General features: G+C 48.6%; 1 protein-coding gene across 10 annotated transcripts in view; it reads right to left on the bottom strand.

Moving 5' to 3' along the window:
- Window positions 1–16,442, bottom strand: part of BANP (BTG3 associated nuclear protein) — a 104,979-nt gene that overhangs the window by 11,488 nt on the left and 77,049 nt on the right. For 7 of the 10 annotated variants that reach the window (XM_077891092.1, XM_077891096.1, XM_077891098.1 and 4 more), the window contains 2 exons: window positions 15,070–15,141; window positions 13,249–13,287 (listed from right to left, as the gene is read on the bottom strand). In XM_077891092.1, the coding sequence (XP_077747218.1) occupies window positions 13,249–13,287; window positions 15,070–15,141 (111 nt within the window). The remainder of the gene's footprint in view (window positions 1–13,248; window positions 13,288–15,069; window positions 15,142–16,442) is intronic. The other 3 variants (XM_077891095.1, XM_077891097.1, XM_077891099.1) reach the window with 1 other exon arrangement.

Here is a 16,442-nt window from a genome sequence, read left to right as displayed (position 1 = left end):
CCACCTGGTCAGTTTTCTAGTTGACTGAGCTCAGGCCTTTGGCTTCCAGAGAACATCCTGACAGCTCCTCCCCTCCCCCTCATCACGACTGGCTGCTCATACACAGGTCCTCCGGGTGGGCTCTAAGGGCAGCCTTCTCCTTATCCCCAACAGCAGGGATGTGTGCTCCCTGGATACCCTGACAGGTGTGGGGCTGAGTCTGGCTGGGTCCAGGCAGGCCTCAAGCATAGCCAGCGCACAAAAGATACCGCTGGGCGAAGCTCATGGGGAAGAACGTAGTCCGGGCCAGGCCGGGGAGAAGAGCAGCTGGACCCTGGCAGAAACCTGAAGACATGCACATCGCCTAAAGACCATCAACAGAAAGCTGCCAAAACTGAGACAAAACAAGTGAAGTTCTCTTAAAAAGCCAAATTCCCATTTTCTATTAAGAACTGGCCTCTTCTGGACCAACTCCTAATTAGTCTGCAGGAGAAAGGGAGCCTCCTCCCAACTGCTGATGGCATGCTCCTCACCCAAATCAGCACAGGGTACATGGTGACTGGACCCAACTCCCCGCTGGGGCTGTGCTGTCCCAGGACCTGCCTGTGTGTGGCAGTGTCTGAAAATCCATGGTGAGGGAGTAAGATACAGTAGGGTTACTGTCTACACAAAAGCTGTCTGGGACAAGAAGCCAAAAATGCTTCCAGGCCCAAACTCCCTTCCTGTGCCCATAGGAAAAATCGGTCACAGCAGCCCAATTCTTTCCAAGAAGAGACTGAGTGCTAGGAGTTGAATGTCTGTGTACCCCCCCAAATCCCTGTGTGGAACCCCAAACCTCCAGTGTGACAATCTGGAAATGAGGTCAGGAGGGTGAAAGCCTGGGATGTGACCACACCCTTCCAGAAGTGGGACACACATGGTGTCTGCGCATGGGCACCAGGGAAGGCCGTGTGAGTACATCCCCAGGAAGGGGGTCCTCATCAGAAGCCCTCATGTCAACACCTGACATCAGGCCAACAGCCTCCAGGACCGTGAGAAATCAGGGGCTGCTGTGTAAGCTGCCCCATTTGCAGTTACCATTTTGGTGGTGAGAGCTGCTGGCATGCAGAGGCAGAGGACACACACGCCCTTCCTCCCAGTGACATGGGTAAGACATCCTTATAAGATGGGAGTTTCAGGAACCCTCCAATCACCATCCAATCACCACAAGGGCTGGCTCGGCAAGAGGGTGGCCAAGGCATGGATAAGTTCAGAGACAACTGGACAGATGGCGGTGAGAAAACACCCACCAGTGGACCCACAGGCACCTTGGATACATCAGTCTTGGGCTCAGACCCACTGGCACTCATTTTCTAGGATGTTCCAGTGGAATGGACCTCTGAGACATGCTGTGCACTCATGGATGGTCCTCAGAGACCTAGTCGTTTCAAGTTCAATTTTGGAAAAACCCCTCTAGTGAGGCCCTGGGTCCCAACTCCAGCAGGCACATCTCTCAGGGCACCTCAACCAGAGACTTTGCAGAGCGTTTGTTTTGGCCCTTGATGGAGTGACACCTTGTTTCTAACCTCCAGGGTTCAGAAAGTAGAAAATAGACAGGCAAGGACATGGGCCCCCGGGCCAGGCATCCCAGGGATGGAGCAGGAGCCCAGCCCGGCATCCCAGCCCTCGTGTGTCCACACACAGGAGCAGCAGTGCCCACAGGTTTAAGGCACAGAGCACCGCTCTCAGACACGTTTGCACTGAGAACCACGTGGCCGCATGGTGCGCTCAAGGTGAGATGAATGGACTCCAGGCATCAGACACAGTGCAGACGTGTAACTTCAGGTGTAGAGAATGTCTTTCAACTTTGTCCAGAGACAAAGAGAGTAACACTTCACACTTGGCCAGTGGTGGGCTGCCTGTGGGGAGGAGCGTGTGGGCCGCTCAAGAGGCGGGAGTTCACATTTTACTTTCCAATGTGCTCCAATATGGCCCATGGTATGCTCACGTTAGCACTGTGCCTAGAAAACGGGAAGCCAGCAGCACAAATAACCAGGTGGTAGGGCGGGGGACTTTCCTCCTGAAGGGGAGTCCATGCAGCTGAGCGGTGCCCCGGCTCAGGCTCCCGCCCCCTGCACCGTGTACTGGCCAAACCCACAGGAAGCCAGAGGAGAGTGGCCCAGACCCAGGCATGTCCTTCTCGCGCTCAGCCATAGCGGGTCTGCTCCAGAGAGCTGCCGATGGCGACGAGTATCAGGGTCACATATGTAATATTTTGGTCAATCATCATTCCACCTAAGTGTGAGCAGGACCGTCAGAGTCAAGGAGCCTGCTCGGGAGCAGCAGGACCGGCCGGGTCCTGGGGCCTCAGCCCAAGTCTGTAGCACTGGGCATCTGGCAGAGATGTCATGTTGTTTGTTGTCATTAGCTCCACTCTGCCAGGGAGGAAATGGAGCCTCAGAGGCTAACTTCTGAGCTGGGTCCACAGGCCAGTAAAAATACAAGCAAACAGAAGCAGCTCTGAGCACAGCCGTGCCAACTCCGGCCCAGCTAGTCCATAGCACATGGCCAGAGACTGTCCGTGAACAGTGAAGAGAGCGACCGCACACCAGCTACGGGGCTGGGAGCCCCCTGCACCCCACTGGGCTTGAAACACTGAGGAAGACTGTTTAGGAGAAGCCTTGCCACCTCAGCCTTCGCGGCGAGGAGAAAACAGCCGCAGGGCTCTGGTGTCTCTTAGGCCCACTCATCTCCTGCCAGAGCGCCTGCTGACCACTGCCCACGTCTCCTGTGGGTGCCGAGGAAGAGTCATCCTAGATGGACAGGCTTTCTCTCAGAGACCTGCCTGCTGGTTACACCACAAAGGCCTACTGCTACGACTTCAGCCAAGCTCCTGCTAACTGGGCCCCTCGCACAACCTCCTCAAGACACCTGTAGCTGGTGGCCTGAGTCCGGGCACATGACCTGGGAGGTTCGTGTGTCCCTCTGCCGGTGCCACTCCTGGAGGGGGGACACGTGCACGGACAGTTGGGGCAGCTATCACTGGACTGTGGGCCCCTGTCATTACTCCTCCAAAGGCTTCCATCATAAGATCGCCTGTGTGTGGTCATCTTCACCATCCTCCAGCTACAACGCCAAACGCAGAGCACAGGCCAACCCGAAGTGGCAAGCACAGGACTGTCCCTGACGCCAAGCGCACAGCGTCCAGTGCTATGCACACGTCTGGGACATAGAAACATGAAGTGAGAACAGATGCTGAAAGCAAATGCACAAGCTCACAGGAGTAGACGAAAAAGCAGAATTAAAAATCAGTCTGGGTCACTTTACAAGCTTTTTGTTTGTTTTGCTTTGGGAGTCCCCATGAAACAATGGCCTGAATTTTAAAAATAAGTGACAGTATGTGTTTGCATGTGAAAACCATTCCAAGATTATGTTTCTACCCTTCACACGTGTCATGCAGAGAGCAGCCAACAGTCTGCTGGTGCCTCCCTCCTGCACACCGCACACTGGACGTCTCAGATTCTCTCTCTCTCTCTCTAGCCCAGAGCCAGGGGCACTCACGCTTCATTTGTGGACTACAAATCCTTCCAGGGAGGGTATCTCACCCAGGATTTCCAAGTACTCCCCTCAGTACCCAGGTGAGAGAAACAAGGAACCTCCTGGCTGCTCAGAACAGAGACCGTGTGATCTGTTCCTGGGTCAGAAACTGACCTCCGCTCCGCATCGCGTGACACGTCTTCATGTTGACATTTGCACCGTCCTGCTGTGGGCTGTTGCAGGTTTCTAAATGTCAATCCTCACAGAGTCCAGGACGGAGCTTCCTCCCTGCAGGTGCGTAAGTGCACACAGCACGGTATGGTCCTGTTGGGCCGTACCCTCTGTCCATGGGACACTTGTACTCAGCACAGGCTCCTGAGGAGGGACACTAGGACCTTCCCCTCCACCATCCTCCAGATTCCCCAGATCAGTGAGTGAGCGAAATCATGTAGTACGCTCTGAAGTCACTCACCAGCCCATTCACACAGCAGCGCTCCTTTGTTAACCAGGCTCCCAGGCACAATGAACCTATGATTTCTAAATAAAGATTCCTCATGAAAACACCATGAATTTAATACTCAGTGGTGCATTCTTGAAGCAGGTAAAAAGAAAAGTGGGAAGGTATCCTGGGCTTGAAAACATTTTATTCTGCTGTAATTGTCATGTGATGGTTCAAGGGCTCTGTGTGACATCACTTGGGCTCCTGTATCTTATCCATCAGGATTCAGCACATGGCATGCCTCTCACAAGTATGCTGGCCCTCCATGGCCCTCCCTGCTCGTTTCCCAAAGGACGACTACGTGTTTCCGAGGTCTCCAAACCTTAAAACCAATGTCACCCGCCTTCCCAGCCCTGACCCCCCAGTGCTTTCTCCACTGGCTACTGTCCCTTCTGTAGTGTAAGCCCCGAGGCTACATGGAGGGCGGGGAAGAGGCTTGGGTTTTATGCAGGGGCAGGCTGTCAGAGTGCCTGAGTTTGCACAAGGGAAGGGCCGGGTGTGATCAGAACAGGGATGAAATGGTGTTGCCTGGTTGGTTCAGTGGCTGAGCATCTGCCTTTGGCTCAGAGCATGATCCCGGGGTCCTGGGATTGAATCCCACAATGGGCTCCCCACGGGGAGCCTGCTTCTCCCTCTGCCTGTGTCTCTGCCTCTCTCTGTGTGATGAATGAATGAATGAAATCTTAAAAAAAAAAAAGAACAGAGATGAAATGTCCTAAGAGATGACCTCTTTCATACCCTACCTCTGACAAAGGAAAAGTAAACTCCATGCAATGGCAAGGAGGCCCCCTTCCATCCACCCTCCCTCCATAAGCCAGAAACTCAGAAATCCCATTTCTGGGGCAGCAGGTTTCCTCTCAGCAGATGCCACCCAGGGGGGATGGCTCCTGGAACAGAACCCTTGGGTGTAGAGAGCCCTTAGCTGCTCTGCGCCATCAGCCAAATTGCAGGCATGATGGCACAGGCTGTGGGCTCCCACTGTCTGTCCAGGCATGGGGATGCTCCCCCCATGACACACCAGGCTTACCTGCAAGAGACATGGACACATTTCAAAGACCATGGCAGAAAGGCCCAAGGAAATCAGTACATCTCCCTGGCACAGAGAGAGTTCAACTTGGATCCCACCAAAAAGAAATTCTGGAATTACTCAGAGGTCACTATTTTTCAGCCTACTGAGCTGTAAATTTTAAATAAGTACACCTCTATACATTTCTAGGCTGTCACTCATGATTAAAGTTACCAGGGAATACACGGCTGTGTTCCTAAATAGCTTCAAAATGAAGTGTTTCAAAATGCCTCCTACTTATATCTTACAAATAACCAACAGCTAATTTGGAATAATTATTGTTGTATTCATTTACCAACAATTATCAAGAACTGATAGCATGGTACTACACTGGGTTCTGTAAGGAACAGGAATGAATAAAATTTGTGGACCTAATGGTATTAAAACTATTTAGAGCTTAACCTTTTAAACATATTTGAAAATGATTTTAGGGTCTGCCCTTGATTTGAAGACTCCTCCTTGACTGGAGGCACCAGACCTGGATATGAATTCCACCCCAAGGAGCTCAGGCTGGGCCGTGGGTGCATGAGCAGCATAGAGTTTCTGTCCTAACAGCTGGGAGTACCTCTGAGGTAAAGCTCCTTCAGCCTCAACTATTCGTAACCCGCTCAAAGACAACCTCGTTCCAGCTACACACAATTCTGAAAACACACATTTAAGTAACCAGTGCATCCAACTTCTCTCAAGAAAGCATCATAATATCCTTCCCACCCTGTGTCCTGCATGAACCAGCCTGGTCTGCGACAACTGCAGGGAAACATGACAGGCTGCCCCCTGAGACGACTGAAATGACTATCCTTGCTGCTCAGAGACCGAGACAGTCCAGAACCAGCTCCTGGTGCTCTGCACCCGCTTGCAGCCAGCCCATGTCACTTTGTATGACAAGCCTCTGCTGGAATCCAAGATGATTCCTGAGACCTGGAGCCAGCAGCAGGGCACACAGTGGCCCCTGTGTCCCATCCAGGCTAGCCGCCTCACATGGGGTGACCCACAGCCCTGTACACACTTGGGGCTAGCCAGAAGGCTAGGCTTCCTCAACCAGGCGACGGGAGATGCACACTTGTTTTTGTGACTTTTCTAGGATATTTTTGGAACTAATCAACACCAAACTCATTCTGCTCTGGCCTTTATAAGCTTAAATTATATTTTCCACCATCTCTAGTTAGGGAAGGCTTTTCCATAAGGGATTCATTCCCTGAACTACCTAGGTCCTCCAAGATTTCTGTTTGTGTCTGGCATGCAATGCAGAAACATATTTTCTTGAATGGAACGTTTTTATGAGAAGTGAAGTGACACAGTGTATGCTGTTGTGAGGTGGAGAATGCTCTGCCTGTTGTGGCAAACCATCTATCGTGGACCACACCTCGCAGAAATCCTACACTCCTTTACCGCCACAGACAACAACGGCCCCCACCACCCATGTGTATCCTGCACATACAACACATTCTCTACATATCCACGTCCTTCTTCTCACCCACTTCAAAAAGAGTCGTGCACATAAAATGCTGGATACTTCCTGTCTCTGCTAATCTCTTCCCCAGCTGAGTTTAGAAGGCCCCATTTCACGGAAAAAATTCTGAAAGCTACTAAAATTTACTTTCAAGTATAAGGAGGAATACAAATGCCAAAGAAGTCAAGAGAGGTTTAAAAGTTTAAAGAATGCCAAGCTATTGTTAAGTATTGGTAAAGTCACCTCACAAGGGCAGTGGGAGCAGCCTGGATTTATCGCTGTGTTGCTTAGCTTTGATACAAACAAATTGTGTGCCTGCCTGGTGCATTCGTCATTACAGAGATGGGCTTACTACCAGAACACACACAAAACTCTCCAGGTGTTCACATCAATGGAGACTGTTTAGCTTACAGACCTATTAAACTTTTCTCATACACATTTTAGAACATTAGGTACAGCTACTTAAAAAAAAAAAAAATAGTATCACAACACACATCTAGCTGAAATAGTACTAAACCATTCTGTGATTCATGGTCTTAGCAACATGACTAAAGCCCAAGTTTTACGGATTTCCCATGTGGCTAAAAATCTCCCACATGTAGAGAAATAATTGACCCAGATTTCAATGTTTCAACAGATAGGATACTGCCTAGCAACAGAGTTTGGTACAAAGTGAGTGTTTAAACCTTTCTCAATCTGCAGCCCATAGCAGACATGCTGAGGAACTGTGCTAAAAGCCAAAAGGAAGTACTGCCGTTGTGGGGTCACCAAATAGGACTCAGAAGGTCCTATGTAGAGAGGATAGATCAGAACACAGCTCAAGAAAATAAAGAATCCCTCTCAACCCCAAGTGGTGGCGGCAGTGGCGGTGGCAACAGTAGCGGTGAGGCTGTTCTAGAGAACTGGAGGCAGTTTGGGGCTTCAGGGGTCATAGGATCCGTCCCGGGTTTTACCTCCCTGCATAATCCTGTCCCCACATGTAGAATAGGTACCAACACCCACCTAGTTCCTGAACCTCTCTCCTCACCTCCCCAGGAATGCCACAGGAGACGTTATGATGCAGGAGAAAACATGTCCAGCCCCAGAAAGGGGTGCCTGAAGTCCTGCGGGCAGGAGGCTCCCCACTCACGGTTGGGAAGCCTGCTACATGATGTCCAAGGTTAAAGTGACCTCTAGCTCCTTGTTCTTGGTTGTGTTTTGATCTTTAACAACAACTTAGGATCAACTGCAAGAAAAAAAGGCCTTGGCGCCCTCTCAGGACTGAGTGCCTGTCCCTGGGTGAAGAGCCCAGCAAGCAGAGAAGAGCCGCGGATGTGGTGCTCCAACATGAACTGGAGGGCAGCCAGTGGCGGCCAGCTATCCAAAAACAGATCGCTCTTGGAGCATTATTTCTAGTCACATGAATACATGTTTAGGGCTGTGCTTTGCTTTCTTAAACTCCCAAAGAAACGACATAAATGGAATGAAAAGATATCTGAGAAATTATATAAGTTTAAATTTTAAAAATCTAAACTTTGAAAAAAAAAATAAAAATCTAAACTTTGTAAATGCAAAAAAGACTTCAGACTTTCAGCAGTTCAATGATTATTTCACAACATATAATTAGAAAAATGCATCCGACTTTGATCATCAGCCAAGCTGCCCCAACAAAGCACACCGTTAATAAATCCCATGAAGTTTCTTAATGTGGATTTGTGCCACATGGGTGGGCTGCTGTCTGCCTGAGGTCACGACACTGGTGCTGACAGACTTACCCTCAACCCATCAGCTCAAACAGGGAGGGTCATTTCTGGGGCCCGTAATGTGCTGTGTGATTCATCTAGTAAAGGTCTCCCTAAAAATACTTAGGTGTCCTTCACTGCAGTCCTGCCACTGCCGCCCATGCTTCCTGCACCCCAGCTGTACACGTGGGCTGAGCCCTCCCTGGCACAGCATGGGCCCCCCCTTGAAGGAGCTCAGAGTCAAGGCACACTGGGCGCAGAGGGGATGCCGAGAGATGCTGTGACCCTCCTTGCCTCATCCTTTCCAGCTCCAGATGACAGCACAGACATTCCACACCACCCATAAAGAAGGCAGGGTCATCAAAGGGGCTGGCGGGTCTATAGCTTCAGTTATATCACCTCTTGGAACCCTGCCACCTTGTGCAAGGCCTGGGGCCACAAGGGGAGCCTGCACAAAGGAGGATGGCCTCACTGAGCCCCCGGGTGTGGCCCAGCCCAGCTCCAGCCCTGGATGTGGGCCCTACAACAGGCCAGACAGCTCAGACTCCAGATGACCCACCCCAGTGATGCCACTGCACCCAGCAAAACCATGGAGATAGGCGGGATAATGACTGGTTGTGGTCATCAGCCCTAGTTTTGGGGCAGTATGTTGCACATCAAGAGGTAACTAAAGCAAGAGTGACAGTTCAACTCCTTACACAGGGAAGCACCCCTGTGCCTACAGCCCTAGTAGTGTCTCCGTGCCTACAGCCCGACTAACATCCCTGTCCCATTGCCTACAGCCCGAGTAGCATTCCTGTCCCCAAGCCTACATTCCCTACTAGTGTCCCCATCCCCATGCCTACAGCTCTACTATAAGGTTTTCAGCGCCTGCAACTTAGCATCAAATAGTTCTAATTACAACATACACACTGTTACCCAAACTTATGGATTTCTGCTTATTTGTACTTGCATGTAATTGAAGCATGACTCACTCATGACTGGTTCTAATTCAGGAAGATTTAGACTAGACTCTCCCACTCTGCCATGCCAATGTCAATTAATGTCTGCCATCTTTAGAGATCTGGTCCCTTTCTGTCCAACCATCACTCCCACTTACATGACCAGTGGAGATGAGCCACTGGCAACACAAGATGCTCAAGCAATCAAGGAGTGGATGTGTCAAGAGCAGTAGATACACTAAATGAAAAGTATCTTGTCTGTATTTAACTCCCTTTACCCCAGTTGATCCTGCCTTAAAAACCCAAACAAACCCACAAGACAAGATTTATATTCTTGCTAACATGACTGAAATGCTCGGCTGGCAAAGACCCCACTCTGCCCTACACGGTGCTCTCAATCTGAGCACTATGACATTATGCTCTAATTCAAACAACACATTTCCTATGCCTTATGTAATCTAACCCCCCCCAAGAAAACAAGTACTTTAGAGAAGGAAGAGGGGAAAAAATAAAATATTTTCATTTTAGCAACATAATGAGTTACAGGAGATGTCTGGTCTTGATGTGAAGTCATGTGGCTGGGAGCTCCATGTCTCCAGCATGAGACCTCAGAGCACTCCTGCTTCCACCGTAGTCCCAGAGCCAGGCCCATCTCCTCCTGGGACCCCACACAACACCCACTGCAAAGCAGGGCACATCCTGCAGCTTTGTAACCACCTTCTGCCCCGCTTGTCACAACGATGCAAACTTTAATATCTTATGCTTTCATATCACAATTTGTTTTGTGGAAGCCAATTCAACACTGAGAGTATTTTCAGAATAAAAATCCTTTCTTTCTGGTCACTTCTTTCTTCCACTACTCAAACTGAACCTCTCTGCATGAAGTCCGTACTTCCACGTGTAATTCTATGACTGCATCACCATCTCTTAAACAGAGTATAATTATTTAGTTGTTCTTCCAACTGATTAGATAAATCTGAAAAATTGTCAGTTGGCAAACCTTCAACTAGATAAAAGTAATCAGAATCAAAGCATGTATAGTATCTTTTGCTATCTAAACCCAGAGGGTCTAAATATTCCCTACAAAGACTTGGCAACATTTTTATCCAAAACTCACCATTCAAATTAAAAAACTGTTGTAACAAATTCACAATCAACTATGGTGTGGCATGTGATTTCTTGAGAGGCTGAAGCCTCTCCTGTAATTACATCTGAGCATACCCACCATTGTCACCTGTCAGCTTTCCCCCACCGTCCTAAGGGTTGCCCCCTTAAATCCCAGTGTCTGCTTCTGCCAACACCTGGGGACACTACTAATTGGTGTCAAATTTAGATGGTCTCTTTAAAATCACTTTCACTTAATTATAGCACACAGTCCTAGCCATGCAAAAAGAAAGCATAATTCACATCTGACACTTCAGCACAAAGTGCTGTGAGGGCACAAAACACCATGATAAGTTCACAAAGCACTACATCATCAGGACACCAGTGCCGGAAAGGCCCTGACTAAAGCAGATATATCCCTGATCTGAGAGTGGATCATCTGGGATGGGCTGGAATGGACCATTGTTGTTCCTGCTTGGGGGATGAGACTGGAGAGCCACACACACATACTCAGAAGACCTGGAATCTGAACAGTGAGGGTGTTTCACTAAAGTCCAACTCTGACTCATAATCCCAGGGTACTGATCATCAGGCTCTAACAAGGGTTAACAGAGCAGAGGGGCACACTAGACCTTCCCTTACCAGATTCCATGATGCACAGAGCCAAGTCTACCTGCCCCACAGGTAAGGTGGCACAAGGACCAGCAAAGGCCCCATGGTGTGGAAATGGGGGGAGCAGCTGTAGGGTGGCGAGCCCCCGCCCAACTGCAGGGGAAGGAGCCACAGACCCCAGCGCTGTCCTCCTGTGGGTGGGGGTTGGGGCAGTGGGGTGGGAGCTGGGGGGTTAACCCAGAGCCCCTGCTCCCCGCACTGCTGTGCCCCACAGGCACCCCATCAACAACATTGAGTGGCGTGGCGGGTTCTGTGTCTTGCGAAACATCATTCTGTTCTGCGAATTTTCAGTTAACTTAAAAAATGCAGCTGTCACGAGCAGAGTAACTTCATAGGAACAAGAGCCAGCCAAGTGATAAAATGACACGGAATTTCCACAAAGGGAAAACAAAAAAGGATTAGCTAAACAGACTGACCAGGCAGCTTTACATAAACACATACTGTTTATTTAAATCAGAAAGCTGAGCTTCCTTTAAGGAAGCAAAAGGTGGCAGATACTACAACTCCTCCAGCCATGTCAGTGTGTGCTACCTCTTCCTGAGCTCTGACTGCACGTCCCACACACAGGATGGATGGCAGGACCCGGGCAGAGCTAGGGAAGGCAGGTGAGGCGGCACAAGCAACCTGAGCCAGATGATCAATAAATTATGATTTGTGTAGCACAGACGGCCATCAGCACAGGAGCTCTACTGCCCTTCTCAAGAGATGGTGAGAGAATAGGAGGAGCGTCTGTGAGAGCATGTTGCTCCCTAGGACAGGCCTTGGCAAGACCACCAACTTGGAGGAGGCAACCCTTGGTAAGTGTACACAAAACACCTTGGTTTTGCATCATTTTCAGAGACGGGCTCCTCTGATGGACATTCCAGGAGTCCTTCCTGGCTTGAAAGCTGTGCCACTGTCTCGGCCATGAGACTGGGCTCTCTGTTCTCATGATTTATTTAGGACATGCTGACTCTAGCCATACGTGGTAACAACAGTGCTAACATAATATAAAAACCTGATCCTTCTACTGTTCAAAAATCCCAAGTGGAATTCTCAGAAATAGAGACAAAGAAGAACAGCCATGTCCCACACTTTCTTTTCTTGTGAATTAGTATAAATACAAACCACTAAGTGGTCAAAGGCAGAGATCAGCTACAGACGATGACCTGACCTCTCCGACCCTAGCTAGGTGGGACATCTGCCTAGGAGATGAGAAACACACAACGACAACCTGCTGAGAACTGACCTCCACAGGTCCAGCCCAATGACCTTATCTCCAAGACAGGGTTCGGAAGCAATGACTGGGGACCGTGGGCTAACTCTGCACTGTTGCAGCTTTCAGGTGCTTCAGGGCTCTGATGAAAACCTCAAGTGTGTGTTTCCAGATGAAACTGAAAGCAGAGGAACTCCAATCTAAACAAGTGATTTAATCTAAGGTCTGCTACACTTCTCCCAAAGTGTTCAGGGGGTTCCAGATAAAACCCAAGAGGTGTGGTCACTGACCCCTCATGTTTGAGCCCAGGAACACATTCCCCAGGCCCCTATGCAGGGCCGACACCAGGCCCCCACCAGTGGTGACAGACGTACACGGGTATTTCAGATGGGGGAGACCAGGTGGCTGGTCTCCAGGATACCAAGTACTATGGTCTTGAGAGTAAAGAGGCTCTATGTTTGTGGCTCCAGGTCATGTTCTATAAAAAAGGAAAATTCTCCAGACTCTCTTTCATAATTATTCAAAGATTATACATGTCTCTTTAACAGAAACTCTTCAGAAGGGCATAAAAATGTCAATCCTCAAATTCACCAGCAATTTCACTGGATCTTAGGAAGTAAATCTCTCCCTAGAAACTCTGATGGCTGGAATACTCGGCCTTGTAAAGATAGTTCATATCTGGTATGTACAATGACTATTTCAGTTATGCTTTTTGTCAGAGATTTTTTTAAAAGGCTGGTGATTGGCGTTTTGCAGTAAAATCCATGAAAAAAACCCTACCTTATCCTAATATATAGCTATTGTACAGACATGGCCATCAACAGCATTCACGTAAATTCACAGACAACAATGCTAAAGTGATAGTGGAGTGTCATCTACAAAGCAAAAAGCTACGTAAAATCCCACAAAGAAACAAATGTTGCCCTGAGCCCCAACGTCCAGGTGTCCACACCCTTTGGGACGTCTGTGCCAGCAGGGGTAGAGCTAGCTTTTCCCTAAGGCTGATGCTGCACCACCGTCTTGCCCCCACTTCTCTCCATGGCAAGGCAAGGTCTGGTGACCCACACAGCAAGTAGGTATTAAGTGAGAGCAAGTGAGCACTTACCTGCCCATCCTGGCCTACGTGGTGTATCTGTAGATTGCCCTGCAGAATGGGTGAAAAAAGGAGAGATCAAGGACCAGAACAACTTCCAGATACAGTGACACAGAGGCAGGATTATCCCATGCCATCTGTGAATAACCAGCAAAGCCATAAGGGTCAGTTCTACAAAAACTCAACCCCTTATAGCAATAAAAAAACCCAAACAAAAGAAAAACTGAGTTTACAGATACTATTTTTTCTGATGAAAACAAACTGAAGAAAACACTATACCCACCCACCCCCACCCTGACACCAAATGAAAATGTCATTTCTTTCCCCACTTTTTAATTTTGAAACAATTTTAGATGGATGGGAAAAACCAGAAGTCACACAGGGAGGTCCCATGTACGTAAGCCAGCACCCCTGACGGAGACGCCTTACACACATGGGGTGTGCTATCCCAACCCAGAAGCACACAGGACACAACACAACCAACCAGGTCACGGCCCCACTGGGTTCACCAGGGTATAAATGTATTTTCATTTGTTTAGGGAAAAACTATTGTTTTAGGTCTAACAGACTCTGTTAAAACTTCTTGCAGATACCTTCATCTTGCAAAATATTTAATTTTTAAATGAACATGGTAAAGTTTTATTGTGTTAAGAAGACAATCTCATAGGGGCGCCTGGGTGGTTCAGTGGTTGAGCATCTGCCTTTGGCTCAGGTATTGATCCTGGGGTCCTGGGATTGAGCTCAATACTGGGCTCCCAACAGGGAGCCTGCTTCTCCCTCTGCCGGTGTCTCTGCCTCTCTCTGTGTGTCTCTCATGAATAAATAAATAAAATCTTAAAAAGACAATCTCATATTGTAACTTATCACAAACTAATCATTAATGGCATCAGCAATTTCTTTTAATTCATTGCATTCTAATTTCAAAATTCTAATCTTCTAACCAAAACAAAAAAATGCTGGATTACATAGACAAGAGGGATGTGCTTATGAAATCTGGAAAAAAAAAGGCAAACCCATGAAATCCAAGAAATATTCAAATGATTTTTTAGTAAAAACAATACAAAAGCGGGCAGCCCAGGTGGCTCAGCGGTTTAGCACTGCCTTCGGCCCAGGGTGTGATCCTGGAGACCCAGGATCGAGTCCCACGTCGGGCTCCCTGCATGGAGCCTGCTTCTCCCTCTGCCTGTGTCTCTGCCTCTCTCTGCCCCTCCCCGCCCTCTCTGTGTGTCTCTCATAAATAAATAAAATATTAAAAAAAATACAAAAGCAAATCTATATTGATTTTCCTCCAGGAGGCTACCAGCCAACCATGCGCGCCTTGTGCAGTGAAGGATCCTAGCAGACGTCTCAGGCCACTAGCTGGGCCTCACACTTCTCTTCACCCCTAAAAGGGAGCTTCCCCACCTCAAGGAAACACCATGCCTACAACCTCCTCCCACCTCACCATCTATTCTCCTTCCCCATCCAATGCTGCTGCTGCTCCAGCAAGCTTCCTGCCTTGGCTTGCCTGCCCGCCTACCCACCCATGAACTGACTATTCTTGAATGTCAGGCCCTCCCCTCAGGTGAACAAGCAAGGACTGATTCAGCAGGACATCTTCACCCACCCCCAGAGCCCCTGTGCCTCCTCCCTTTGGACACAGCCTCCAAGTGAAAGCACCTCTGTCCAGTAATAGGTCCCGAGGCCATCTCCCCATGGTCCCTCTCCCAACACAACCACCTCCTGAGGAAACAGGAGTCAGGTGGTCACTGCTGGACATCTGTGTCATCTGGCGACTGGCAGCCATCCACCTCATGTGACCAAGGTCAGAGTGGAGGAAGCCCAGGGACTCACCTCGCTGTCCTGCGTGATCTGCACCTGCTCCCCTTGTGGCACCTGCGCGATGTGGAGGTGGCCCTGTGGGATCCGCAGCAAGAGAAGACACCGAGAAGCATCAGAAGAAAATGAAAGCCACAGGAAACAAGAAATGCTTTCGGAAATTTTTGTCCTTGATTACCTGCTGACAATTCAAGACAACTAACTCCTAAATAGTATGACACAACACATATGTGGTATATACAGCCCCTTGAAGTCAAACTTTTGGTGTATAACACATACAGAAAGAACACTTTGCAATGATTCTTAAAGAAACACTGGGGCCTAGGAAAGATCTGTTGAATCTTCAAATGTTACTAAACAGGGAAATTCAATAATGGGAAAGACATCTGGAAAAGAAGAGAAATAGAAATTTCCCAGAAAATTAAAAGAATCGTTTTTTTAAAACATACTATCAACTTGGAGGGACCAGAAACCCCAAGGAAGCAGCAGGTGGTCTCCTAGGGGCCTGGGAGTGCTGGAAGGCCACACAGCAGTGCGTGAGTGGTGGGAAGCCTATACATGAGTGTCTATGCTGAATATGTGTCAAGCAATGTGTCTTAAAGAAACACAAAATTATTTAAATAGGTGCGTAAACACCAATAAAGAACGCTACTAAAGCACACTTAGGTTTGCAAGGCAGCAGACAACTCCTATAAATGCAAAAGTGGCTCAACATCGCTGCAAAACTTTCTGTTGCTTTGGTTTTACTCTGTGCAAACTGGATCAATGTTATCTGTCCTGGGATTCCTTCAAAGACTTTCTTATACTAAGATAAGAGTATCTGCCTTTGTAACTGTCAATTAAACAGAGAATTCACCATTCATCACTGCTTTATCTCCTCTGGAAGATGAAGAAAACCCCCCTCTAAAAGCACTCGTTAGCACTTTCTGGAAGCCCTCCCTTTACCAAGCAGCACTGTGAGTGCCATGTCAGACCTAAGGCCACCCTGAAACTTCCAGGAAAAAGCCCTCCTGATGCGGGCATGCAGCGAAGCAGCTGGGTGGAACTAGAGCATCAACAGGAGCCCAGAGTATGCAGAAAGTGTGCAGCTCCCTAGCAAAGCTCCTGCCCTCGGGTTCTCCCCAGCCATAGGACCCAGGAAGGTTTTGGAGGAATTTCTACCTGGCCATGCCATGCAAAGCAGGGTGAGGCAGGTGTGTGTTGGCAAAATGCTGGGTTAACTGCCACACAAACTTAGTGCACATCACAAAGTTCCAAGGAAGTGCTTCACGCTACCCAAGGTCACTAGATTTCTCTACTGATCACAGAAAGAAATTATTGTTTTCTTCCCTCAGTAAAACGGTACCTATGTTCCTGAACTGAAAATCATCTATGGTGCATCTACACTG

The sequence above is a fragment of the Canis aureus genome, chromosome 3, assembly GCF_053574225.1.
Source record: "Canis aureus isolate CA01 chromosome 3, VMU_Caureus_v.1.0, whole genome shotgun sequence".
Taxonomy (NCBI): domain Eukaryota; kingdom Metazoa; phylum Chordata; class Mammalia; order Carnivora; family Canidae; genus Canis; species Canis aureus.
The sequence above is the reverse complement of the archived record's forward strand: the minus strand, read 5'-3'. Positions and strand labels throughout refer to the sequence as shown.